Raw genomic sequence first — 26,816 nt, 5'->3', positions numbered from 1 at the left:
TTCTTGGCCTGGGGCGGGGCCTCCCTTCCCCAGATGGCACTCCAGGAAGGAGGGCTTCCAGTCCACAAGTGGGGGCTCACCAGCTGGTTGATCTGGGAGAAGGATGGGTTCTGGATGTGCAGGCGGTCTGTGGCGATCCGGTTCAGGGCCGTGTTGTCCAGCACCACCTGGGGGGACAGAAGAGGGTGACAGATTTATGTGGACAGAAAGAACAGGAGCTCTGCCTGAGTCTGGGCTCTGAAGCATAATTTCCTTGGTGCTTCATCTTCATAGCCAGAAAGACCCATCCAAAAGGCAGTGGCACAGGACTGAGGCACAGAAGGGCTCAAAACAGAGTTTCCAAATGTAGGAAAATGATGAAATAGACAGGAGGGTTGGGTGGAGAATGGCAGAATCCAGGACACACCACACAGTCTGCATTCTGGGTCAGCCTCTTGAGCGTGAGCAGGGAGTTGTAGGGCTGGACCACCACATCGCTCATCTCGTCCTGGTTGGGAAACACTGAATATGTCTGTACCAGCTTCTTGGGGTACCTGGTGGGGTTGAGAGGAGAGGGTCAGGGCAAGAGACTGGAGGCTTGGTAAACATGGGGCTCACAACAACAGTCAGAAAGCAACAAAATCTAAATAGGGAAATTGGGGTGTGACACAGGATCAGCAGAGAAGAGGACTTGACTTTTGGAAGTCTGCAGTCCTAAAAAAGGAATGGCAGAGACAATCTTAGGACCTAGGGTTCTAACGATAAACCAGCCATACGCCCTGAACGTTCATCTCTTCATCTAGGACCTAGATTCTAGGCTCTGGATCCAACTACCCAGACTGTGATCAGGTTCTTGGTTATTGTACCTTCCCTTTCTCACTATAGGAGTTAACAGACGGGCCCTTTCATTGCTCCAGCAAATTGGAAGGCATATCTGGAGGGCCTCCCGGTTACTTGGGAAACCCAGTCCTCCCAGCCCCTCAAAACACAGACTTACCTGTCATTCAGTCGTTCTAAAAGGTAGGAGCCCAGGCCAGAGCCTGTCCCCCCAGCAATGGAGTGACACAGCACGAAGCCCTACAGGGGAAGGGGCAGTCAGTGTCAAGGTACTGGATTTCAAATTGGACCCATCCTACAATTTCTTGGGCTCCAACTTTCCCAAGCCCTCTCCTCCACTTCCCTTACCCCACACATACAGCTCAGGAGACTGCCTTGTATCCAGCAAAGCCCAGTGACTTCTATCCAGTGCAAAGGGTACGTGGGTAGGTCCTGTACTTAACAGGTGGCTTCTAAAGGGTGTCGTGAAACCTTCCCAATGACAGCTCCTACCAACCTTCCTAAGACACTCACCTCTAGACTGTCACTGCCATCTGCCTCCCGGTCTATGATATCAAAAATGTCCTCGTGGATCTTCTCTCCCTGTACAGACATGGGGAGTGTTGGAGTGGGACAGGACCATGGGACAAGGACTCTGACCTCAGAATAGACACCTTGAATTCTCCTTATGGAATATAAAAGTCCTTTTGTGGAGCACAGTGGCTCTGCTTGTTATTTGCATTGAGAGGCAGCATAGCACAGTGGGTATGAGCAGTCAACATCTGCACTACTTGAATTCATGGATTAGGTCTAGTTTTATTTAACCAAGTGACTCTGGGCAGGTTACTCAGTTTTCTCATCTGTATAATGAAGGTAATACAACTCCTCCGTCTCTTATTTCAAATTCTTGAGGCCAGCTATGTTTCAGAATTCAAATATTTCTGATTCTAGAAAGGTAATATGGTACATATGATGTACGTTAAGTAAGATGGCCAGCGAGTGTCTGATGTGTGCTAATCAAATATATTAACATTTCTTCAATGAAACATAAGAATAATGACAAATTGGACAAAAACTATAAAATACTGGTTCTGGTAAAAAAACAAAACAAAACTATAAAATACCCTGTCTCCACTGAGATTTTTTAAAGATTTTATTTTTAAGTAATCTCTATACCCAGTGTGTGGCCTGAACTCACAACCCCAAGATCAAGATCTTGTAGCATGCTCTACTGACTGAGCCAGCCAGGTGCCCTGAGATTTGGTTTTGCTACTAAATAAGTTATAAATCATGTTTTGGTTTCAGTTTTTTGAATCTGAAAAAGGAGGTAAGAGACAGGCTGTGAACCTATATTAATACCTACCTTTAGGGTCGTTGGGAGGGTTAAGTAAGTTGTATGCAGAGCGCTAGCAAGTGCAGTCTTAACCATATTACATAGTTGACTTAGAAAAAAGACCTCCTCTCAGCCATCTCTCTCTCCCTCTACTACTCCTACATCCTTGATCTGGTTTCTTCTCTCTCTGGCAAGTCATACTGCCTGCCCTCACACAGGAAGGGGGTTGTGGGTCCTGTCAGGGAATAGCAAATGACCTGAGAGAATCCACTGGCCCAGTTGTTGCCAGCCCCTCCTCCGTGCTCTGACAGGTAGATGTTCTCCGGGTTGTAGAGCTTGGCATAGGGGGAGTTGAGGATGGAGTGGATCACCCGGGGCTCCAGGTCCAGCAGCACCGCCCTGGGGATGTAGTGCTCATCGTCTGCCTGTCAAGGGGAGTCCAGCAGGGGCAGGGGGGTCCAGTCAGCTAAGGCCCAGTCCTCCGTCCTCCCAACTCTGATTTTAGTATATGTGCTACCGAAGCGCGCACCCGTCCTCCCAACTCTGGCTTTGCCTGCCCTCCCTCCTCAAGCCAGCCCCCCTGGCTCCTTTGCCCAGAGGGTTTCCTGGTACCAAGCCACTGCCTTTCCCGCAGGCCCCCTGGGCCACTGTCAGAGTGGGGGTGGGAGGCTGGTAGAGTCGCTGGGAGCACCTGGTAGAAAAAGACGTCCTTGCGGTCAGTGCCCTCAGTGGCGAACTCCTCCACGATGCCCTCGGGGCTGATACCATGCTCGGCGCACAGTTGTTTCCAGAACTCGAACCCAACTGGTGGGGGGGAGGGGCGGACGGGCGGAAAAGAGGACGTCTGGGTCTAGGTAGATTCCAACCAGGAGCTGGGGGACTGAGCGTTCGGGAGTCTCCCATGTCACAGGAAAGGGCTGTATGCCAGCGAGTGGGAGGGGAGAGCCCCTCAGGGTTGGGCAACTGGACAGTGGGTCTGGCATGTCCCGCCTTTGGAAAACTACGATTCTGGGAAGGGCGGATGGAGTCCAGGACCCCGCAGCGAGATCCCATAGAATCTAAGGAACCTGACTAGCAGAGGGGCCGGAGGTTCGCTCACTCTGATTGCCGCACTGGCCCAACTGTAGGGTGATGATCTCCCTCGGCATCGTTCCTCCAGCACCCGTGCCGCAGCCGCTCCCGCCAGCCAAGCCGCGGCTCGCTAGCCGCTAGCTGCACGACGCAGGCGCCAAACAACCTGCTCCGCCCTCGAACTTTCCCCGCTCCAATGAGAACTGAGTTCTGGCGATGGCGGGTCCTCATTCCTTTGGCTTCAGTCAAGCAGACTGCGCGTGTGCAGCTCCTGGTCGGACTCTGCGCCGCGGCGCTGGGGACGTACTTTGACGCAGCGTTCTCGGGTGGACGGGAGCTAGAGCTTGTGCGCAGGCGCACTATGGAGAGACGCGGCCTCCCCCGCGGAATCGCGCATCTGCGCAGTCGGTGTTTATTGTGACCGACGGGCCGCGGCCCCGGATGTTGTGGCTGCCGGGGGGAGATGGCGGAGGCAGAGGGGGTGGCCGCGGCCCCAGGCCCAGCCTCGGGGCCTACTTTGAGAGGTCGCCGCACTATGTCAGGCTCCTGGGAGCGAGACCAGCAGGTTGAGGCGGCGCAGCGGGCCCTGGTGGAGGTGCTGGGGCCTTACGAGCCTCTGCTGAGCCGGGTGCAGGCAGCCCTGGTGTGGGAGCGGCCAGCCAGGAGCGCCCTGTGGTGCCTGGGGCTGAACGCGGCTTTCTGGTGAGAGAACTGGACCCTCGGAGACCCTCCCAGGCGCGAATTCGTCAGGTTTCTCTAGGGCTCTACCTCTCGCCTCCCCTGTTCTCTTCGCTGCATTGGCTCCTTCCAGTACCTGCCTAATTTTGCCTCACCTCCTTCCAGTCCATTACTCCTGCAGGCTTTGGCTTCGCAGTTCTCCCCAAGGCTTTCCAGTTCTCTTCCCTGCTTTACTTGCTCCCGCACCCTTGCCCCACACACCTGGCAGGAGCTTCTGGTAACATCTTGAGCCCCCCGAAGCGAGCGAGGGAGGACGCCTCATTTTGGCTAGGGAAAGCTGTGTCACTCAAGGCCATCACTTCCCGTCTCTTGTCCGCTCAAATGTGGCTTGACGACCCTCCCCAGAGCTTTGATTTTAGTAGTTGTTATATTGGGGCAGAGGCGTGAGGCGCGAGGTCTTGCAAAGGCATCCAAAGGTGTGGTAAGAAAACAAGCTTGAGTGGTGTGAATTAGCGCGTTAGGTATTCTTTCCCCTGCTCAAGGAAGTTTATGAAGTCTGAGCGTCACTGAGAGCCTCCAAAGCCGCAACTTTAAGAAAATGACAAGCTTTAAAGAACAGTTATGAAATAGTGGTAGATTTCATCCGTTTCAAAGTCACGATTGCAACGGCTCCCTTTCCAAGGAATTAGACATCCTTAGGCACGGTTGATAGGCAAGGAGATTGAGGACGCCTAATAGCGTGTGTGAGTTTTCCTGAGCTGCAAAAGTGAGACTATAAATATGCCTGAAGAGTCTGTGTGCCATGCTGTGCGGAAAGTGGAACTGCTGCTTCTCCACTGTCCTCCCCTAAAGAGGACCTAGGCCTTCAGACAGTCTGCTAAGCATAGTTTAGAGTTATTCCTCACTAGGAGAGGATAATTCACCAAATTCCAAGGGAACTGAGGTATAGAGGGGCTTCTACAGCTGATTGAAATAAACCCATTCTGGATAAACCTGAAATGGAACAAAATATGTGTTTCCAAAGAAAATTTGTGGTTGCCAAAAGTACGTTTTCCTAAAAATCTTGGTTTTAAAACCAAAATCTTTATTATCTTTTGATTTTAAGTGAACTGGAGCAAAAACAGTGTCACATTCATTGGCAGACACAGGGTTCAGGTATTAAGTTAAGCCTCTCAGAGTTTGAAGGAGTCTCAGGTTTAAGGTGTCACAGCAGTTTCTGGAATTAGTTGCTTCCAGAGTCTCTAGCAAACTTGATAAAGTTTTCCTACAGCATTCTTCATTTATTTTTGGTTGTGCTTCTTTGGTCCCTAGGTACCTACTTCCCTTCTTTAATTCTTTGGCAGAAATCTTTAACTGTAGCACCTCAATCAGGAGCATTTTCCAAAATGACCTTTTCTTCCTTTCCCCCACCTCCCCCATCACAACCCCTAACCCCAAACCATTCAGTCAAAACTTCATTTCCTACATTGAGATTGTACTCCTAAGGGAGAAAAAAAGTTGGCCCTTAATTAACCAGTTTGTATCCAAGTATGATTGGCTAACATATAAAAACTTAAGGGTTTATTAATACAGATGAATCAGTAGTGTATATGTTGTTATTTTTGAGGAGGGGACTTTCCATATGCCCCTTGTCTGAGAGATTTTTTTTTAATGTTTATACATTTTTTGAGGGAGAGAGGGAGACAGAACGTGAGTAGGGGAGTGGTAGAAAGTGAGGGAGACATAGAATCTGAAGCAGGCTCCAGGCTCTGAGTTGACAGTACAGAGCCTGATTCGGGGCTGGAGCTCATGAACCAGGAGATCATGACCTCAGCTGAAGTCCTTAGCCGAAGTCAGATGATTAACTGAGCCATGGAGGTTCCCTGCCTGAGATTGTTGAAGTAGAATGTGGAGTGGAGGTCTGCACTTACAGGGAGCTGCTCTCCTATGTGATTGAGGCACATCTTTGAATGTTACAGTTAACTTTAATTTGCTGGCCCCCAACAGTGTTTGCTTAAGTTTACTAATATGCTATGTTTAGAATCTCACTCAGCTCCCTCCCCCCCCCTTTTTTTTAAACTCTTGGTCTCCTAAAGCGTTGTTGTGATTGGTCTTTGTCTCTGGCCTTTCCTGCTGGGTTGCCTCCTGAGTAGCCAGAATGTGGTTAGTCTTGTTACATCTAAGTAGGTACAGAAGAACTACAGCAAAATGAAGGTGTGACTCTTGAGACTCTTGCACTTCGTGGAGAAAGGACTCATCCCTGCGAAGGCTCCAGAGTGACTGCTAGTGTTAAACCCCCAGAGGCTAAGGTAGTTTAGTAGTAGAGTTCATAGCATTGTTTTAGGAACTGAGCTTCCTTGGAAGGCAATCTGAGGGTCAAAATGTTAGACTTCACATTCTTGTAGCATTATGTTGTACATGTCAACATGTGTTGACATTTCAGTTAGGAATGTTGAAGAGTGACTGTTCTTGGATGTTATAAATGTTTAGCAAATGTAAGAGGATCATTGGCTCAGGTCAGAGAGAAATTAAGTCTGAAAAATTTTTTCCTTATTTGTTTTGAATAATGATACATCATTAACTGTGGTGTTTTATGCATTTTGAGGTATTAGAAGATTGGATAGGAGTACAAAAAAAATCACCAGAATTCAGGTAGGTAGTAGCTCTTAATTTTCAGTGTTCTGCATTCTCAGTCAAGGTTTTTCTGTACATGTGAATGTGCTCTCTTACATATTCTTCTTTTTTAATTTCCTTTTTACATTTATTTATTTTTGAGAGAGAGAGAGACAGAGCACAAGTGCGGGAGGGCCAGAGGGAGAAGGAGACGCAGAATCCAAAGCAGGCTTCAGGCTCTGAGCTGTCAGCACAGAGCCTGATGTGGGGCTCGAACTCACAGACTGTGAGATCATCGCCTGAGCCAGAAATCAGACATTTAACCAACTGAGCCACCCAGGTGCCCCTCCCTCTTACACCTTAATAAAACAAACAAAAACAAAAGCAACAGCAATGTAAAAAAGAGAGATGTAAATGCCTTGCCTCTATAGTATTTCAGGGCTTTCATTGTTTTTTATTTTTTCTTCAGGTTCCAGAGCAATTATGGTGATTATATCAGAAATCTTTCAGCCTATATTGCTTCTGGTAACTGACATGTTATTATCTTTAATAACAGAAATGTCAGGGCTTCCTTTCCAATAGCTTGTGTTTTCCTTAGCCTCAGAACCACCTTCATGAAAGTGAGTGATTTCGGGGAAGAATATTGGAGTCAGCAAGAGTGTATCCTGCCAGGATCAGAAAAGAACAGGTTGAAGTAACCTGCTGGTTTTAATTCAGACCTAGGAGATAAGGGGAGCACTAAGGAAGCCTGGACATGTATGTGCATTCCAGGCCTGCCCCTTCTGTGAAGAGGCACATGATTCAAGGAGGGCTACATGACTTCAGAGTTCCTTTTCAGTCTTTCACATTCTAGGATTCTGGACAATCTTTCAATTACAGATGTTGATTTAGAGCAATCACAAGCTGATTCCCTGTTGAGATCTGCTTTTACAATGATTTGTCTGAATTAACCATATGATATTCTAGGGCATATTCTGGAATCTGTTGTTTTCATGAGTAAAAAAATAAAGATGTTTTCTCCTTCCCCCCGCCAAAAAAACCCCAAATTAAAAAAATGACTGAGGAGTGGCTGAAGGTATATAGCAATTCTGATTTAAAAGGTTAGAATTTGAGTAAAAAACAATAGGAACAGGAAATGGAAGGCAGGGCCCAGTAAAATAGAGACATTTGTTCTGGGAGAAAAATTTACACATCAAATTTTAGATGAAACCTATTGAGCAAACGCTTCTCATGCTAGTCTTTGGAGGGTTCTTATTACTTTTGGTAGCCAAGGAGACTCCCAGGGAGCCCTGGCTTACTGTTTTGCCTGTCTTTCACCATTAGTTTTTATCTGTCCTGATTTTAAGGTTGGGTGCCTTCTGTCCCTTAACATAAAGTAGGTGTTTAGCAACTAGCCGGTTTCATTTCTGGTTTTGTGTAAGCAACAACTATCACTACATTATGTGGGTTGGGTTAATTTCTTTCATACTCATTTACCAGTGACGGGCTCATTAACCAGACGGCCACAAGTGCCGTACAATAATGGGCTTTTTGTCCCTATAGGATGGGATGCTTTGTTCTGAAGTGCCAGTGAGACAAGCCTAGTCTGTAATAACAAAGAAACCCAGAAATAGTATCTTCTTTGATTGAAGATAGACAGGTGCTCTTTTTTCTTCTTTATGATTATAGCAAACTCTAATTTACCTGTACTAATTATGAGGATCCATGGTATAATTAGCCTCAAAGAAAATTGTTCGGTTTTGGAATGTCTAATGATTTTTCTGGAAACCAGGTTGTTTTTCCAAGGAATATTTTTTATTCAGAGTGACCATTGGATTTTAACCCTTAATAAAGGGGGTGAGAGTTTACAAAAGAAAAAAAAAAGCAGAAAATAATGAGTCAGTGGATATATAGCATTTCGCACTCATTAGTAATAAAAAATTTGAATATAAATGGTAGTGAGTTACTAATTTCTGCTTATTGCTATGTTTTTTTCAATGGTAGTATTTAATTCTGGGGGAAATATGTAAAAACTGGTATAAATAGAAAAAGGACACTTAAAAAGTCAGTATCTTCGGGCCCCTGGGTAGCTCATTTGGTTAAGTGTTGGAGTCTTGGTTTTGGCTCAAGTCATGATCTCCTTCCTGGCTATGAGTTCAAGCCCCATGTCAGGTTCTGCTTGGGAGTCTCTCTTCCACTGTCTGCCCCTCCCTCACTTGTTTTTTCTCTCTTTCTTTCTTTCAAAATATACTTTTAAAAAAAGTTAATATTTTTGGAGTGCCTTGGTGGCTTAATCAGGTGGGCATCTGACTCTTGATGTCAGCTCAGGTCATAATCCCAGGGTCATGGGGCTCCACACTGAGCATGGAGCCTGCTTGGGATCTCCCTCTGCCCTTCCCCTGTTCGCTTGCTTATGCACTTTCTCTCTCTCAAAAAAAGAAAAAAGTTAATGTCTTTTGAGGGACAGGGGTAAAGACATTTAGTCATGGAGAATGACTGCTAACAGATATGGGTTTCCTTTTGGGTTGATGAAATTTTTCTAAGTTAGTGGTGATAATTACACAACTCTATTAATATATTAAAACCATTGAATTTATGTTTTATTTTATTTATTTTTGAGAGAGAGCGTGAGCAGGGGAGGGTCAGAGAGAGAGGAAGACACAGAATCCGAAGGCAGGCTCCAGGCTCTGAGCTAGCAGTCAACACAGAGCCTGATGTGGGGCTCGAAGCCACAAACTGAGATCATGACCTGAGCTGAAACCGGATGCTTAACCAACTGAGCCACCCAGGCGCCCTGACAATTTACTGTTTTTTAAATTTTTTAACATTTTTTTTTATTTTTGAGAGACAGAGAAAGGCAGAGCATGAGCAGGGGAGGGGCAGAGAGAGGGGGAGATAGAGAATCTGAAGTAGTCTCCAGGCTCTGAACTATTTGTCAGCACAGGACCCAACACAGGGCTGGAACTCACAAACCTGAGATCATGACCTGAGCTGAAGTTGAACACTCAACCGACTGAGCCACCCAGATGCCCCTAAATTAGACAATTTAAAAGGGTGAATTTTATGGTATGCATACTGTATCTCAGTAACTCTGTTAGTAAAAAAAAAAAAAAAAAAAAGTCAAGGAATACTTGGGTGGCTTAGTCAGTTGAGAATCCAACTCTTGATTTTGACTCAGGTCATGATCTCATGGTTCATGAGTTCGAGCCCCACAATGGACTCTGCCCTGACAGTGTGGAGTCAGCTTGGGATCCTCTCTCTTTCTCCTTCTCCGGCCCGCCCCCGCCCCCCATTCATGCTCTCTTGCATGCATGAGCTCTCTCTCTCTCTCTCTCACTCACTCAAAAATAAATAAGCTTAAAAAAAACTTAAAATAAAATTTTTTAAACGTCCATGCCTTTTGACCCAATAAATCCATTTAAAGTAGTTAATGGAAATAAGGACAAAGATACATGCGCAATCATATGTAATTCAGTTTTACTTTTTTTATATCAAAAATTGGAGACATATTAGTTTAATTAGAGAAAGATTTAATAGACTAATTGTATATAGGAATGCTATAATCATTAAAACAATTTTTTTTAATGTTTTTATTTATTTTTGAGAAAGGGAGAGGGAGGGAGAGAGGGAGAGAGAGAGGGAGACACAGAATCCGAAGCAGGCTCCAGGCTCTGAGCTAGCTGTCAGCACAGAGCCTGACTCGGGACTCGAACCCACAACTGCGAGATCATGACCTGAGCTGAAGTCGGACGCTTAACTGACTAAGCCACCTAGGCACTTCAAAAGCTATAATCATTTTTGATGTTTTTCTGGTGATATAGGAAAACTAAACTATGTATTGTTAAGTGAAGAAGGAGGTTTTTTAAAGCCAGATATGACATTTTCATGGAGTTTTTATATGTGAATTTTTTTTAATAGTTTATTTTTGAGAGAGACAGAGCACGAGTGGGGGAGGGGCAGAGAGAGAGGGAGACACAGAATCTGAAACAGGCTCCAGGTTCTGAGCTGCCGGCACAGAACCTGACGCAGGGCTCAAACCCACCAACTGCAAGGTCATGACCTCAGCCGAAGTCAGATGCTTAACTGACTGAGCCACCCAGGCACCCCATGTGAATATCTGTTTAAATAGAAGAAAATTAGGGGTGCTTGGGTGGCTCACTCGGTTGAGCGTCTGGCTTCAGCTCAGGTCGTAATCTTGCAGTTGGTGGGTTTGAGCCCCACATTGGGCTCTGTGCTGACAGCTAGCTCAAAGCCTGGAGCCTGTCTTCAGATTCTGTGTCTCCCTCTCTCTCTGATCCTCCCCTGTTCACACTATCTTTCTCTCTCAAAAATAAATAAAAAGCATTTAAAAAATTTAAAAAAATAGAAGAAAATAGGGGTGCTTGGGTAGCTCAGTTGGTTAGGCGTTCAGTTTCAGCTTAGGTCATGATCTCACAGTTCATTAGTTTGAGCCCCACATCCAGCTTGGTGCTGACAGCTCAGAGCCTGAAGCTTGCTTCAGGTTCTGTGTCTCCCTCTCTCTGCCCTTCCCCACTCATACTCTGCTTCTTTCTTTCTAAAAAAATAAACCTTAAATAAAATTTTTTTTTAAATGGAAGAAAATAATCTCTCACATTTTAAGACATGTATGTGGATAATGGATCATTTTAAAAAACTTTTTGTTATTGGGGCACCTGGGTGACTCAGTCTGTTAAGTGTCCGACTTCGGCTCAGGTCATGATCTCACAGTCCACAGTCTGGGTTTGAGCCCTGCGTCAAGCTCTGTGCTGACAGCTCAGAGCCTAGAACCTGCTACAGATTCTGTGTCTCCCTCACTCTCTGCCTCTCCCCTGCTCATGCTCTCTCTTTCTCTCAAAAATAAATAAACATTAAAGAAATTTTTAAAAAAAGACTTCAAAAAAACTTTGTTAGGGAAAATTTTAAACATATGCATAAGTATAATAATATGTACCATCACCTACTTAGTTTTAAATTTTTTCCTTTTTTTTAATTTCTTTTTAACGTTTATTTATTTTTGAGAGCGAGAGCACATGATCATGGGTGGAAGAGGGGCGGGGGTGGGGGGAGACACAGAATCTGAAACAGGCCCTAGGCTCTGAGCTGTCAGCAACAGACTCTCATGTGGGATTCGAACTCAAACTACGAGATTATGACCTGAGCCGAAGTTGGACGCTTAACCGACTGAGCCACCCAGGTGCCCCAGTTTAAAAATTTTTCAGTTCATGACCAATTTTGTGTCTTCTGTACCTCAGTTCTGTTTCACCTCTTCCTTTATTATTTTGAGGCAATCCCAGGTGCCTTGTAATGTCTGAGTATTTCAAAATATGAATCTTTCAAAAATACTTTAAAAAATACCAATGCCATTATCATATATAAAAAGTTAGTGATATTAGTTAATGTTCAAATTTCCAATGTTTTCTAATGTTATTTGTGTTTTGGAGCGCTTGTCTGGCTCAGGCAGTAAAGCGTGTGACTCTTGATTTCAGAGTGGTGAGTTCAAGGCCCAAACTGGGTGCCCACATTGGAGCTTAAACTTAAAAAAAAAAAAAAAAAGAATTAAATATATATATATTTTTAAACTGGGTTAGGATCCATATGAAGGCCACATATTGTGACTGCTCTGTTTTTTACATCTCTTACTCTTCGTTCCTTTTGTCTTTTTTCCTCTGTAAAAAAGCAGCAGCCAGCTGACTGGATATTACTTATTGTATCCCTATGCATGTTCCCCTTGTGCTTTGTATTTCCTGTAAATTGGTAGTTGAATCTAGAAGGTTGATCATATGCAGATTCAAGAATTTTTTTTTTTTAGTAGGTCTGTTTCATAGATGGGGTGGGTACTTAACTTCATTGTGTGTGTGTGTGTGTGTGTGTGTGTGTGTGTGAATGTTTATTAAAACATTTTTTTAATATTTTTTTTTTGAGAGAGAGAGAGACAGAGCACAAGCTGAGGAGGGGCAGAGAGAGAGAGGGAGATACAGAAGGTCTAGGCTCTGAGCTGTCAGCGCAGAGCCTGATGTGGGCTGTGAACCCACCAACTGTGAGATCATGACCTGAGTCGAAGTCAGATGCTTAAACTGGCTGAGCCACCCAGGCACCCGTTTATTTATTTTTTGAGAGAGACAGAGACAGACAGACAGACAGCATGAGTGGGGGAGGGGCAGAGAGCAAGGAGACAGAATCTGAAGCTGGCTCCAGGGGCTCAAATTCACTAGCCATGAGATCATGACCTGAGCCGAAGTTGGACGCTTAACCAATGGAGTCACCCAGGAGCCTCTCATTTTTAATTTCTTCTTTAGTTATCACATTTTCTAAACTTTCTCCAATAAACGCAGTTGTCTTTACAAAAAAGAAAAAAGTACATCATTAAGAAAGAATAGATTGTGAGTTCTCAGTGGATAAAAGGAGTAATGGGGCCTTGGGCAATCCCCAAATTGAATAATTCATATGTGACTATTCAGAGTTGACTTCATTTGCAGTTGTTTTTGCTAAGTTGGGAAGTTCTCGTGCTGATTATAGTTGCTAAAAAATGTTTTGCATGATGTCTTCTCAAACTTGTACAGTTCTATCCGCACGCGAGGTTTTGGGCCTGCATGAATGGACATGGCAGGACTGAACTAATCCAGGAGAGTCTTCCTTATTTTTCACTCATCCTTTACCTGTGCTGATCCCAAAAGTACTTTGTTCCATTATGTCTTGTCTTTGCACGTGCTGTGCTTGCAGGTTACTTCTGTAAAATGACAAACATCAACGTGACCTCTTTGCACATGGTCCATTGTCTTACTCTTTTCTGAACTCTTTTCAAACAAAGCACACTAATCTGAGGTTGATATTCCTTTTTTGTTTAGGGATTTAGTACTGAGTCCTGGAAGGAAAGAAACACACGCTTTTAAATATAAAACATGTTTTATGTTTTATGTTTTATGATCACTCAGAGAACATTGATGCTAATTGTCTAGTTACTTTGGAAGGGTCAACTGTGGTATATTGAGGTGATCTTTCCTATTAATTTTTACCTGTATAGAAGAAACTATTTTCCCAAGAAATGTTATTTTATTTATACCACAGGGAAGAACTTTTTTTTTCTGAGTTCTTACATTTGCTTGTTCAAGAAAAAGATAAATCTGGTCCTAAAATTAATTTATGGGTCAGGATTAATCCTCTTGAAGAAGTTGTTTGGGGTGCCTGGTTGGCCCAGTCGGTTAAGCATCTAGCTCTTGATGTGGGCTCAGGTTGTGTTCTCATGGGCTCTGCACTGACAGTGCAGAGCTTGCTTGGGATTCTTTCTCCCTTTCTCTTTCTGCCTCCCCCCCGCCGCCAATAAATAAACATTTAAAAAATTAAGGGAAAAAAGAAAGATGTTCAGTTTTAGCCTTCATGTCCCCAAAACTATACCCTTTGTAAAACTCTTTATTGTTTCACCTTTATCTACAGGATAAAATCAATATGCTTGTCATAAAAGACTTTTCATGATCTGATTTCTGCCTCTCTCTTCATTCATCCTCTCCTTGAGTTCTATGTGTTTCAGTTATATGAAACTGCTTGTTGTTTCTTTAGTATGTCATAGCAGCTAGCTGTTCTCCTTATCTAAATGTCCTCTCCTTCCCCCTATTCTTCTGTTTTGTTTTCATACCACTTACCTTTTTTTTCTTTAAGTATTTTATTTTTAAGTAATCCCTACATCCCATGTGGGGCTCCAACCCACAGTCTGAGATCAAAAAGAGTCACACTCCACCGAGTAAGCCAGCCAGGCACCCCATTCTTAACAATTACCTTAAAAAATTTTTTTTTGAATATTTGAGAATGAGAGACAGAGCATGAGCTGAGGAGGGGCAGAGAGAGAAGGAGACACAGAATCCGAAGCAGGCGCCAGGCTCTGAGCTGTCAGCACAGAGCCTGAAGCAGGGCTCAAACTCACCAGCTGTAAGATTATGACCTGAGCAGAAGTCAGATGCTTAACTGACTGAGCCACCCACGCATGCACCCTCTTACTAATTATCTTTTAAATCTCAGCCTAAATGTTCTCTTCTCTGTTATTGTTGTCTTTTCATATTACAAACACACATGGACACATAAATACATTTGGGAATAAGATCCGTGTCTTAACTGTTTCCTGTAACTGGGCTGTTTACCTCAAGGCCTCCACATAAAATGGGCAATCAGTACATGTTTGTTGGTTTGAGTAGAAGCGTGGGTGGGCACTATAACAGGCTACTAAAATAGTTCAGGTCTTGGAGAAACAGTATTTTTACTGCCATCATTTTTGGAAAACCAGGCTTTCTTAGGAGAGCTTCATATCCTTTCCCTACCCCAGTTTATATTTGTGCTAGTAATTATGATCTGGGAAGTGGAGATGGCAGACAGTCTGAAAATTGCCTCCCCAGGGAGCCCTTTCAAGAACTCAGGAGAAAACCGTGGTCACACCATAACCTCCTGTGCTGGCACATAGGAGCAGCAGTGCTGGGGAACAAGAAGCTCTAGAGCCCTTATCTTTGGCCTTGTTAAGTTTGCTTGATGGTTGGGATGATGAACTGGCTTTGGAGAAAAGATTAATGACCTGGGGCTGCTCCAGCGGCTTATTTTTGTTAAGCTGCTTTCATTCTTTAATCTCCTGTATAATTATAGTGCCCTTTAAGTGGTGGGGCAGAAAAATTGGAATAGAGTTATCATTGGTGCCTGGATTTTTCAGTTGTATCCTCCCATCTTTCATTATTTGTATAGTTTTAAAAATTACGTAACATGGATTCATGTGTGTTGAAAACAAGTACAAAAATGTCTAGAGACAAAACATTCCTCTGCCAATCCCTGCGTATGTATTATGTATTCCTAAATACACATAAGATCAAGCTCTTTTTTTTTTTAAATATAAGGATTATACTCTTAATATTTTCTGTGATTATATCAAGTCATGAGGTCTTGTGTTGAGAAGAGGTCATTTATAACCAAACATTGGTCGTCCTTACCCTTGTTTGAGCAGTCGTTATGATAATAGTTAATAACACTGTCATGTAAAATTGAACAGAGCTCTGTGTTTGGCATGTATTAGGTGCCTTGTGTTTTCTTCTCTGTAGCAAGATCAAGTAGGATATTTTTATAGGCAATTAAGTATGTTGTTTCTATAACCTACAAACAATCCTGCAAGTTTTGTTATTGATACTACTACATATAGATGAAGAAATCACAGCTTAAAGAAGTTAAGCTTAGTTATTCAAGGTCACATGACGAAGAGCGGGTGTTCAGAGAATCAGACTCCAGCCAGTCTGCCTTTAGAATCCGTGCTTTACTGCTCTGCTGAACTGTCTCTCTGATGCATTCAGCTTCTCTCTAGATCTTAGAACAGTGGTTTCTCAAACCCTCTGTGGTAAGGGCTTGTGGTAGTGTTTCCCCTGATGTGTTGCAAATCATTACTTTTGTAAAGTACAATACAAATCAGTTACTAGAAAAATTAACCTTAAAAAAGGTACAGAAAATACAAACCCAAATATATTCTTAGATTCAAAATTACTTGGTCAAATTGCTGTGAAAATTTCTAAGTGCTTACTTTAAATTTTATACTTCCTCACAGACTGGCAGAATCAGTTTGTGGGACAGCACTGGACCTCAGACACTGAAAGGCACTGCTTTGGAGGCCATATGCTGGGGTATAGAAAGAGTCCTAGAACTAATTTTTTATTAAATATTTTGTGAAATTAAAAAATTTTTTTTAATGTTTATTTTTGAGAGTGTGAGCAGGGGAGGAGCAGAGAGAGAGAAAGAGAGAGAGAAATGGAGACACAGAACCCAAAGCAGGCTCCAGATTCTGAGCTGTCAGCACAGAGCCAGAGGTGGGGCTCGAATTCAGGAGATCATGACCTGAGCTGAAGTCAGACGCTTAACTGACTGAGCCACTCAGGCGCCCTTGAAAAGATTTTGAATGTTGGCATTTATCAACATATGGTCAATCTTGCTTATCATCTTTCACACCCTTTTCCTTGCCCAACTATATTATTTTAACATAAATGGCAGATATCACATCATTGTGTTCATAAATATTTTAGCATTTAAAAATAGGGACTCTTTAAAAACCTATTTTTCATAACATCACATCTGAAAAATTAACAATTCCTTAATATCTTCAGGTGTCCTGTAGGTGCTCAGAGTTCCCAGATTTTTCATAAATACCTATTTGTTGATTCCTTCAAAAAGAATGAACTTTTCCATTATTCTATTAATATATTATGTTTATTGGTTTTTATTTGTAGAACCACCCTTGTATTCCTGAAATAAACCTCAGGAATTGGTTATGTTATATAATCTTTTTAATATGCTGCTGAATTCAGTTTGCTAATATTTTTTTGAGGAGTTTTGCATCTATATTCATAAGGGATCTTGGTCTGTAGTTTTCTTGTAGTGTCTTTGTCTGGCTTTGGTATTAGAGTAATGTTGGTCTCATAAAATCAATCAGGAAGTGTTCCCTCTTCAGTTTGGGGGAAATGTTTAGGAAGTATTAGTGTTAATTTTGAAAAACTGGCTTTTGAGATGTAGCTTCATTGCTAACTTTCTATGTGACCTGGACCAGATCATTTTACTTTTTTGGGCCTCAGTTTCTCCATCTGTAAAAGGATACTAATTGAATTATATGCTTTTTAATACATCTCTATCAGTTTGTTGCCCTACCTTAGGGTCTAATCTGGTAGAAAGATGTTTGCTTTCATCCTTACATTAATTTGTTATCAGGAATGAATTTCTCTGTGAAAGTAATAGAATCACAGACTTAAAAGTTAGAAGTGGCTTTAAAAGGTAATTTGACTTCGTCCTCTGCCTTTACTGAAGCAAATTATTATCTCTGCCCCACAGGTAAAATAGCTGATGTTTAGAAAATTTAAGTGATTTTCCCAAACTATAAAACTAGGACTTAAGTCTATTTCCTAGAGTCTGAAGTATACATATGGTCCTTTCTGAAAGCTTAATTGGATAATAATCTTGTTTTTCTTTCTCTATAGGTTCTTTGCACTGACATCCCTTCGTCTTGTATTTTTACTTGCATTCAGCTCAATGATCATTGTGTGTATAGATCAATGGAAGAACAAAATCTGGCCTGAAATAAAAGGTGAGTTTGATAGCATTTAGAACAATCTGAACTGGAAATGATCTTTTTACCTTTAGTTTTGGGGGTTTATGAGGGAGTATAGAGAACTGGGAATACCTGTCGATGTCTGAATTTTTTGCTGTAGGAGACACTTGAAGAGCTGCTGCTCCTGGTGCTTCAGTGGAGCTGTGCTCCATACTTCCCACTGTTAGTAAGCTCAGGAGACCAGGACCCAGCACCTGAGATGTTCCAACCTACATAATTGGCCTGAGGAGTATGTAGTCGTCAAGTTAAAAAAAAAAATTCTCATTGGATACTCCATCTTTACTGAGGCAGTCAGTATCAGTTTGCCTCTCAGGGATTTCTTTTAACTTGTTTATTTGTAAAGCAGTAAGCTAAGCATTGTGACTGATGTATAGTCCTCTAAGACCTGGTTCCTTTTCTCAGAGATTAGACTACATAAACAAAAGACAAATGAGATGGCAGTTAAAACACAGTACCAAATATGTCACAGTGCGGTATGTGATCGGGATGTTTGTTATGTATTTTGGCCCTGGCTGAGACCTTGAATGAATCAAGAGATTTGAACAGTTGAAGACAAAAGTGTGTTTCTAGAGGGGCCAGTAGCTTGATTAGTCTGAGAAGCCAGAAGCTGCAAAACATCTCTGAGAGCAGGGAATTGGTCACTTTCACCAGAATGAAGAGGTCATTAAAAAGAGTACTAGGAAATAAAACAAAATATGGGAATAGATTTTACAAGGCTTTTGAGTAAGACCTAGAAGTTTAGACTTTATCCTATATAGCTAGTGGGTGGTCATTGAACATTGTTTTATTAGAGCTTAATTTGGTAACATTTTGCAGGATCACATAGAAAGAGAAAAAGAGGAAGGAGAGAGACCTGATAGGAAACTACGGCAGTATGTGTGAGAAGTAGCCAGAGAAGTATTCGTGGAAACAAATGATGGGTGGCTGCAAGAGCTGGGGAGTAGGAAGACACTCTGAGACTGATGCATAGGGGCTTAGAAGAGTAAGGGATAAGAGCCAGCCGTGGGAGTTCAAAGGTAGGAGAGGAGGAGAGCGGCGTTAGAGCCAGCAGGTACAGTAGCAGCAGGCAGGGGAGTCAGTTTGGGTGGGGGTTGAAGCGAGGAAAATTGATGTAGGAGTTGGACATGTTAATTTTGAAGTGTTGGCAGGATATTTACACCAAAGTATACAGTTTTTAAGTACATTCCCATCCTGTTTTGCAGAGACTGTCTTATGGCTCACGAACGTCAAAAGACTTGATGTCATTCACTATAGTTAATAGGTCTCTTTTTAAAGAGAAAAGACAGATTTCTAGGGTTGGAATAGATAATAACCTGCCTCAGGAGCCTGGTGCACCTTGATGTGTGCATATGAGCAACCAAGACACACCTGAGAGGTGGGGATGGGTCATTTTTCTTGTGCACCTTGGTTCTCAGTTGTGGAAGTAGAAGGGGTCCTGATGCTCCATTTGGATCCTCTCACCCGCCCACTGGAGAAATGAGCAGGCATCAGCCATCATCCCGTGTCTGCCGCTCCCTAACTCTGTCAGTGTAACATAGTGTCTCCTTTTTATTGGCTCTTACTGTTTTCTTTTCCCCAAGCCTATTAAAACTTGAGCTCTCAGACCAAAGCCTAACATTTTTATGTTTAGTTTTCCCTACCGACTAATGCTGGTGTTTGTTTTAATATTGTAGTGCCAAGACCCGACGCATTAGACAATGAGAGGTATGGAACACTAATTAAATCCCTTTTCGTTGCTCTGATTGATTCTCTTGTTGTAATATTTTGGTTCCATGTTGTTAATCCCATGTTATGAATACAGAGTATAAGCTGAGAACCTAGTCTGGTCCACATAATCATTTTAACAAATCTAAAATTCAGGGAGCAATATGTCGAGATGGCTAGTGTCCTCTGCTATTTACAAGAAAAGTTTCTGAAAAAGAAGTATTGTAGTGCCCTATAACCTGGCATGCCAGGGATTTAGCTGCACTTTTTAGCTCTACTGTGAAAACTTTGAGGCAGCTTACTTCATTTGTCTCCTGGCTTTTATACCAGGTCATTTAGTGTTTTCTGTGCCCTCTGGCTTTTTAAAGTTTCCTGGTCAGAAAACACATTGGTTCTTGGCATCAGCAAGCCAAAGATTCCTCTTATGTCTTACAGCTCCTGCTTTCATTTCTCAGTTCATTCATCCCATACGTTTGATCCAAGGAATTTCCTCTGCTATGGTTTATTTTGCTTTTGCTTTATTTATGTTCTCCCTAAGGGACACATGTACCATTGCCTCCCCTCGGCAGCCGCGGTGTCAGACTGTGCTTTACTCTTACCCCTGAATTGCAATCACAGTGAATTGCAATGGCCCGAGTGCAGGGAAGATGTTTCTAAGCACAAAGGGCCTTGGAGCTGGTGGCAGGTTTATACACGTGGATTGGGCCGCTTGCTCACAGGGTGGAGTTGTCAGGACAAGTGTGCCCTCCTAGTGTCTAAATTCAAGTTGCAACCTGGTGAGACAAGAAGAAAGTCCTGCTTCACCTCCAGAGCACCTAGGACTAGCCACTCCCCAGCTCCAATTGAAACCTAGAAGCATTGGCTGCCTACACAGCAAGATGGGGGGGTGGGGAATCCCTCAACACCCCCCTTTCATAGCTCCTCCTTCTCTCTCCTATAGCTGGGGCTTTGTGCACCCTCGGTTGCTCAGCGTGCCCGAGCTCTGCCACCACGTAGCTGAAGTCTGGGTTAGTGGGACCATTTTCATAAGGAATCTTTTGCTTTTCAAAAAGCAAAACCCAGGCAAGGTAAGACTCTTCCCATTTCACTTTCATTTCTGGCTTCTCAGTTCAGTTCATGCTAAACTGAGACAGCCCTGTGATGGCATATCCTCATTCAAGAGAGGAAAGACCCGATGATTGTGGAGACAAAGGGAAGTTGTAGGAAGGGGCTTCTGACCAACCACTAGGACTGAGGGAAGAGCCTGATGATTCCTTCTTTGGGTGCTTGCCTCTCAGATTGAGCCATCTTCCTTAGATTGAGCCCCAAGATGGCAAAGAAAGCTTGCTTGTGTGCATTTTGTGTCATAATTAAACATGTGGTAGGTCGTTGGGTTTTTTAATTTTAATTTTTACCTTCTTTTTTTTGACTTAATAAAAAAACCCACCACCAACACTTGCTCTCAGAGAGAATTTTTGGCTAAGCATATGCAGACCAATTTCCTAGCAGAAAAGGTGCGGCCCTGTTGGGTTAGCCACGGAAAAGGAGTTTGAATATAATGGACATCCTCCTTTCCATCCCAAACACGACCACTATGGGATGCAGCAGTGGCTCGACACAGCTGTGATTCTGACATGCCCCCTGACAGGTCATAAGGAATCATTTCAGTCACATCTGCACTTATCCCCTGTCCCCACCTCAGTCTCCTTCCATGTAACAGAAACTTAGTACTGTTTCCTGACTCTCCAGTTCTGCTTGCTGAGCTGTGGGGTGCTGACCTTTCTGGCCGTTTTGGGCCGCTACATCCCTGGGCTCCTGCTGTCCTACTTCATACGTAAGTATGGCACATACCTCCCCCTAAGCTTACCTTGCCCCTGGCTTTTCCAGTCACAGCTAACTCACTCTGGGTCTAGGAAGAAGACTTTTATATTTTGGTTCTCGTGGAAATTACCTTTTTGTATTTTCATAACCTGTTTGGTGTCACAAAAGTATCTTTCTTCTTACCTATAATAGGCTCCTCACACATAAAGTCCTTTTCTTAGTAAGTCAGCTTTAGAAATCAATGACTGTCCGCTAACATACATTGAATTACCAACTAGTAAGGACTCTCTGTCCCTATTTAGGAGAAAGTTTTTAGAGTCAGTACTGTGTAATAGCAGAACATAGTTCTTAGGGGTTTCTTCCTAGATTCTGCTGATTCTGGAGCACTTTTCTTTTTTTTTAATCCTGGAGCACAGTTTTTTTTGTTTTTTTTTTTTTAAATTTTTTTTTAATGTTTTATTTATTTTTGATACAGAGAGAGACAGAGTATGAGAGGGGGAGGGGCAGAGAGAGAAGGAGACATAGAACCGGAAGCAGGCTCCAGGCTCTGAGCTAGCTGTCAGCACAGAGCCTGACGCGGGGCTCGAACCCACGAACATGAGATCTGACCTGAGCCGAAGCCGGAGGCTTAACCGACTGAGCCACCCAGGTGCCCCTGGAGCACAGTTTTTTAAATTTAGTTACTTCCTTTTGGCCTGAACTCTGCTTGGGGCTGGAAGAACTGAGTAGTTATAGTTGTGGCCAAAAGCTCACATGATTTGTTGTCTAGTTTCTGAGGCATTGTTACCAGCTAGCCTTTTGTATGGCTCAGCGACACCTGTATGCACGTGACCACACCTCGTGGTTCTGTTCTCGATGTTTCAGCAGCACACTGCCGTGTGCAGCCATGTAGGTGGCTGCAGAAGTCTCTGCCCTCCGAAGCCCCTCACGTAGTAGGGACATGAGTAGAGATGGGTGACCAGCAGGATTAAGGAGAACTACTTCCCACTGAGTGTCCAGAGGGCACAATAACAAAGGGACCGTGAGGACTGTTTCATACAGCCTCTTCTTCATTCTGCTTTTGTTTCCCACCCCTTGTCTCAGTTGTCACTGTCATGATGTGGCCCCTTGCTGTGTACCACCGACTGTGGGATCGAGCTTACGTACGGCTAAAGCCAGCTCTGCAGCGGCTAGATTTCAGTGTCCGTGGCTACATGATGTCCAAGCAGAGAGAGAGACAATGTAAGTATCAAGGGGAGGCTTCTTCCCACTTGGGCAATTTGGGGAAGAAAAGGAGAAATCTTTGGGTCCTCAGATGTTGGAGAAGTGAGTGAGGTGTGGTTGGTGGCAGGGGGAGGGTGGAGGGGATAGTAGGTAAAAGTGATATTTTATTCCAGGGAAATCTGTGCAGGCTTACCAATTTTCCCACTTAGAATTCTGGACACTCCCATTTTATTTTATTTTAATTTTTTTAAATGTTTTAATTATTTTTGATACAGAGAGAGACAGAGCATGAGAGGGGGAGGGGCGGGGCAGAGAGAGAAGGAGACATAGAACCAGAAGCAGGCTCCAGGCTCTGAGCTAGCTGTCAGCACAGAGCCTGATGCGGGGCTCGAACCCACGAATGTAAGATCTGACCTGATTTGAAGTCGGAGGCTTAACCGACTGAGCCACCCAGGCGCCCCTGGACACTCCCATTTTAAACAAATCTGGGGAAAGTTCTCCCAAATTGCATAAAAGTCAGACAGTGAAGATATCCTTAGTGTTTGCTGCTTTTTATAAGTATTTTCCGTGTGCCCAAGCACTGTACTGGCAGCTCTGCATACATCATCTTATTTAACCTTGACAACCTTGAGAAAAGAAATTGAACTTCACAGTTAGTAAATGGCAACTCCTAAGCCAGGCCTCTTTTTACTATTGAAAGCTGCTTTCCAAAAGTGATCCATACTGCCTGAGAAGCCAGAACTCTACTAGCCCAGGACACTCCGGCACATGAATGACAGTTGTGTGAACTTCTTCCTCCCTCCTGTGAGCTGGTCAGGTTGGATGTTTCATTCAGTCCTAGCCTTCAAAGAGCCCTGCACACTCATCAAGGCCCAGATCCCCTGCACAGTGGCTGAGTAGTATCAGCTCTCAAAAGCCTAATTTAACCAAGGTGGAGCATCTCCCTTTGCCCTATGATAGCATTCACTTTCCACCTTGACATCCTGTCTGCCCCTAGCTGATCCTGCTACTCGTTGATCATTTGATCAGAATAAAAATGTGGAGGGGCTGGTGGAGGAGAGGTGTTGGAAGAGAGAGCTTTCTTTCCCGTGTTATCAGCTTACCTTGTCACTTAGGCTCAGCAACTCTACCTTCAGGCATTGTTATGGGGCTTCAGGCCATATTCAGAGGGTTCATTCTATTCTGTTCTGATTTTATGCCTTTGAAATCCAGGGAGGGTGGGGGTTTCTGGGTAAGGGAAAGCATCAAGGCCTTCTGCTCTTTCCACATAGTGCGACGCAGAGCTCTACACCCAGAGCGTGCAATGGACAACCACAGTGACAGCGAAGAGGAGCTTGCTGCTTTCTGTCCTCAGGTATCTTGGGTGTGGAAGATGCACCACTGGCCAGTTTTCTTTTAGCTCCCTTTAACTGTATGGCACCTCGTGTTTAGGCAGTGACTAGGTTTTCAAGCTCATTATGGGTGCTCCAAGGCCCCACCCTCCCCTTGCCCGCGAAGAGCAGTGAGGAGAGAAGCTAGTGTTCTATTGGGACTGTGTGAATAGATCTCAGTTTGTGCCTGGTGACCAGCACACCCTCTTCCGTGTCTCCTTTTAACCCTTACCATCATGGCAGAACTTCTGGAACTGGCGTGATCGTCTTTTAAACAGCCCAGGTCACCTTGTGTTGGGCAATGTATCTTCCTGGCCACCTGTGAAAAGTAATCTCTGGATCAGTTATTTGCTTAAGAGTAAGTGGCTGGTTGACTCCCCACATTACTTTACTTCTTATGCTCAAGATTGGCAAATAAGGGTGTTTTCCTTGGGGGAGCAGCCTTAAAGGGGTCAAGATAGTGACGGAAGTCCCTGTTGTGCCTGATTGCACTGCTGGCTTTAGGGTAGTCTTTAGGGCTGGCTAATTAGTAGTGCTCTAACTGGGGAACTCTACCTGTTCCTAATGGCATTCTCTCTTCAGGCTTGTTGGTCTTTTCTTTCCTAAGCTGGATGATTCTACTGTTGCCAGGGAATTGGCCATCACAGACTCCGAGCACTCAGATGCTGAGGTCTCCTGTACAGACAATGGCACATTCAACCTTTCACGGGGCCAGACACCTCTAACAGAAGGCTCTGAAGGTGAGGGGAACCTTGGACCCAAGTTGATAATGACTCTGACTGTTGCCACACGGCTTCCCTCGGTCGAAGGGGATACTGCCCCCTCTCTGAGGTGTGGATCAGGTGGCAGAACCGCTTTGGGATGTGGCTGCAGCCAGAACAGTTCTTCTGTTCTCCCTGAAATTTTCCCTTAATAGCCTCAGATTTCTAGGCTCTTAGGGAGCATAGTGGAGGAAGGGGAGGGAGTTCTTTGGTCAGTGGAGGTCATAGCAGTCTACAAGTGGAGGGGAAAGGCCTACCAATGCCACAGGTTTTGCTTCACCCTGAGAAATTCAGGGTAGAAAAGTCTGGATATGTGGGGCTGGGGCACAGGAGTGCCAGGCTGTTGATGTTTCTCAGACATCCCCCTATTCTCCCAGACCTAGATGGTCACAGTGATCCAGAAGAATCCTTTGCCAGAGACCTTCCAGACTTCCCTTCCATTAATGTGGATCCTGCTGGCCTGGATGATGAGGACGATACCAGCATCGGAATGCCCAGCTTGATGTACCGTTCCCCACCAGGAGCTGTGGAGCTCCAGAACCCACCTGCCAGCCAGGACGAGGCTGTACTGCCGGAGCTCCTGCTTGGTGCCCTGCCTGCAGGGTCCAACCTCACCAGCAACCTTGCCAGCCTGGTCTCCCAGGGCATGATCCACCTGGCCCTGTCGGGGGCCTCTCAGCCAGGCCCTTCTGGCCCACCTCCCCGGAGAGGAACAAGAGGCTTCCTCCGGGCCCCTAGTTCAGACCTAGACACTGATGCCGAGGGGGATGACTTTGAACTTCTGGACCAGTCAGAGCTGAATCAGCTGGACCCCGCCAGTTCCAGGAGCCACTGAGGCAGAGACTCCTTTTGGGGGTCACTGTGGTTTAGGTTTTTTTCCTCCCTATCCCACTTAAGGTGAAGGGGCAAGGGAAGAACCCAGGCCCCATCCACTGAATTCTGTATGTATGCCTGATGGCCTGGCTGAAGCCCAGGCCTGCTGAGAGAGGATACTCACTCCCCTGCTACCAGCTGGACGCCCATTTCTGAGCTCAATCACTGCAGTGAGAGTGCTCCCCCAAGGGAGGCTTCTCTTCATCAGAATGGTACTTTTGGGGAACAAAGTAATCGGGTATTGGTTCCCCTTCAAGGGGGTTCTGCTGTTTGCTTCTAGGTATGGGTGCTCGGGGGCCCTCAGTGATAGAAGCCACCCTTTTTTCCTTCCTCCCTTCATCTCCTCCCTGGAGCTCCAAGTCAGGCAGCAGCTGGAAGAGTTATATTGCCATTCTCCTCTTTCGCTAAGCCATGATTTGATTTGTTTTTTTCTAAGCAAGTTTTTTGGTTCTGCAGAGCAGGCCTGTTCCCTCTGCCCCAGCCCATCCTCATTTCTTGAGGCCTAACTTCCAGTGCTCCAAGGTAGTGGTTGTGAAATTTAAGAAATGTGAACACGATGTGGGGGTGGGCCTCTTCGACATTACCTTGGGCTGTGGGGTCAGCTGGCTGAGAGGGCGGGTGCCTCTGTAGCTCGTGGTCTCGCTGAATCCTCTGAAGCTGCCTGGTTATTTTTTGGTGCTGCTAACCCCTGGCTCCATCTGACCATCAGCCTGAGCAATGAGCAAAGCAATACCATACCACATCATATCCATTTCCATGCTTCTGTTCCTTCCCCTGCTCCTCCTCTGGAGAAGCAATAATTGCATGGGGGGGGTGCCAAAGTAGCACTTTACAAATGGCTCATTGGCATTCACCCCAGGAGCCACCAGCTCTTCTTGCACCAGCTCTTCTGACCTCCAATTCAGTTCCTTTAAATCGTTTTATTTTCAATTGCTTCCCAACTTGGCAGGGCTCTTTTAAGGATGAGCCCAGTTAGCAAGAATGTGTCTGTAGTCAAGAGACCCCTCTAAAGGGGTATCTTAGAGTTCTACTGCCCCTAGAAATAAATCATGCTAGAGAAAAGCTAAAAATGGTAATTCTAAAACAATGCCAGCCTACAGCCTCTCTGCCTCCCGAATCAGAGCTCAGGCCAAACTCTTCTGTCCTCTTGCCCTCTGCATTAACCCTTTGCTGATCCTCAGGGACCACTCCCCCAACACTCCCATATCTGGGCGAGGGATGTTGGACAGAGCCCATTTTCATGTGCTGCAGGTGGGAGTGTGCTAACATGTTTGCTCTTGGTTGATGGACAAGGTGGAGGCTGGGAGTGAAAATTAAGAGTGAGAAGGAAGAGCTAGGTGCCTGTTTCATAGTCACTTGTGTGTGAAGATTCGGGATAATGGCGTCTCCCCATGTTCGGGTTCTCAGACTTTGGACACCTCTCTTAGAGCCCAGATGTCTCACAAGTGAACTCTGATGGGGAAAACACGGGAAGTGTGGGAGAGGAGTTTTGGTGTGTCTGCATGAGTGTGTATAGCTTCAGGCCTTGGAAATTGGCAAGAGGGAGG

General features: G+C 44.5%; 2 protein-coding genes and 1 long non-coding RNA gene across 3 annotated transcripts in view; 1 reads left to right on the top strand and 2 right to left on the bottom strand.

Annotated features, from left to right (window-relative positions):
* Positions 1 to 3,421, bottom strand: part of TUBG1 (tubulin gamma 1) — a 4,440-nt gene extending 1,019 nt beyond the window's left edge. The window contains exons 1-7 of the mRNA XM_029927049.1: positions 3,228 to 3,421; positions 2,820 to 2,932; positions 2,386 to 2,553; positions 1,330 to 1,398; positions 977 to 1,056; positions 407 to 533; positions 9 to 167 (exon numbers count right to left, since the gene is read on the bottom strand). Coding sequence (XP_029782909.1) covers positions 9 to 167; positions 407 to 533; positions 977 to 1,056; positions 1,330 to 1,398; positions 2,386 to 2,553; positions 2,820 to 2,932; positions 3,228 to 3,276 — 765 coding nt within the window. The 5' untranslated portion in view covers positions 3,277 to 3,421. The remainder of the gene's footprint in view (positions 1 to 8; positions 168 to 406; positions 534 to 976; positions 1,057 to 1,329; positions 1,399 to 2,385; positions 2,554 to 2,819; positions 2,933 to 3,227) is intronic.
* Positions 3,422 to 3,549: 128 nt separating this feature from the next.
* RETREG3 (reticulophagy regulator family member 3) lies at positions 3,550 to 26,016 on the top strand. The gene is made up of 9 exons (XM_029927494.1): positions 3,550 to 3,901; positions 17,428 to 17,534; positions 19,232 to 19,262; positions 20,203 to 20,329; positions 20,991 to 21,075; positions 22,146 to 22,283; positions 23,537 to 23,619; positions 24,243 to 24,375; positions 24,774 to 26,016. The coding sequence occupies exons 1-9, from the start codon at positions 3,663 to 3,665 to the stop codon at positions 25,229 to 25,231; spliced, it is 1,401 nt and encodes a 466-aa protein (XP_029783354.1). The 5' UTR covers positions 3,550 to 3,662; the 3' UTR covers positions 25,232 to 26,016.
* Positions 12,724 to 24,306, bottom strand: LOC115281850. The gene is made up of 3 exons (XR_003904431.1): positions 24,191 to 24,306; positions 23,868 to 23,954; positions 12,724 to 13,175 (listed from the first exon to the last, which is right to left on the bottom strand). It is a non-coding gene; the product is annotated as an uncharacterized LOC115281850 (long non-coding RNA).
* Positions 26,017 to 26,816: the final 800 nt, after the last annotated feature.

This window comes from Suricata suricatta, chromosome 17 (assembly GCF_006229205.1).
Source record: "Suricata suricatta isolate VVHF042 chromosome 17, meerkat_22Aug2017_6uvM2_HiC, whole genome shotgun sequence".
NCBI lineage: Eukaryota > Metazoa > Chordata > Mammalia > Carnivora > Herpestidae > Suricata > Suricata suricatta.
This window is presented reverse-complemented; position numbering and strand designations above follow the sequence as displayed.

What these genes read in the sequence shown, in the direction of transcription:
- RETREG3 (XM_029927494.1), top strand. Translation starts at nt 3,663, where the DNA reads ATGGCGGAGGCAGAGGGGGTGGCCGCGGCCCCAGGCCCAGCCTCGGGG. An exon ending in GACGCATTAGACAATGAGAG is followed by an intron (nt 19,263 to 20,202) that starts GTATGGAACACT and finishes TCTCTCCTATAG; the next exon opens with CTGGGGCTTTGTGCACCCTC. An exon ending in TCTAACAGAAGGCTCTGAAG is followed by an intron (nt 24,376 to 24,773) that starts GTGAGGGGAACC and finishes CTATTCTCCCAG; the next exon opens with ACCTAGATGGTCACAGTGAT.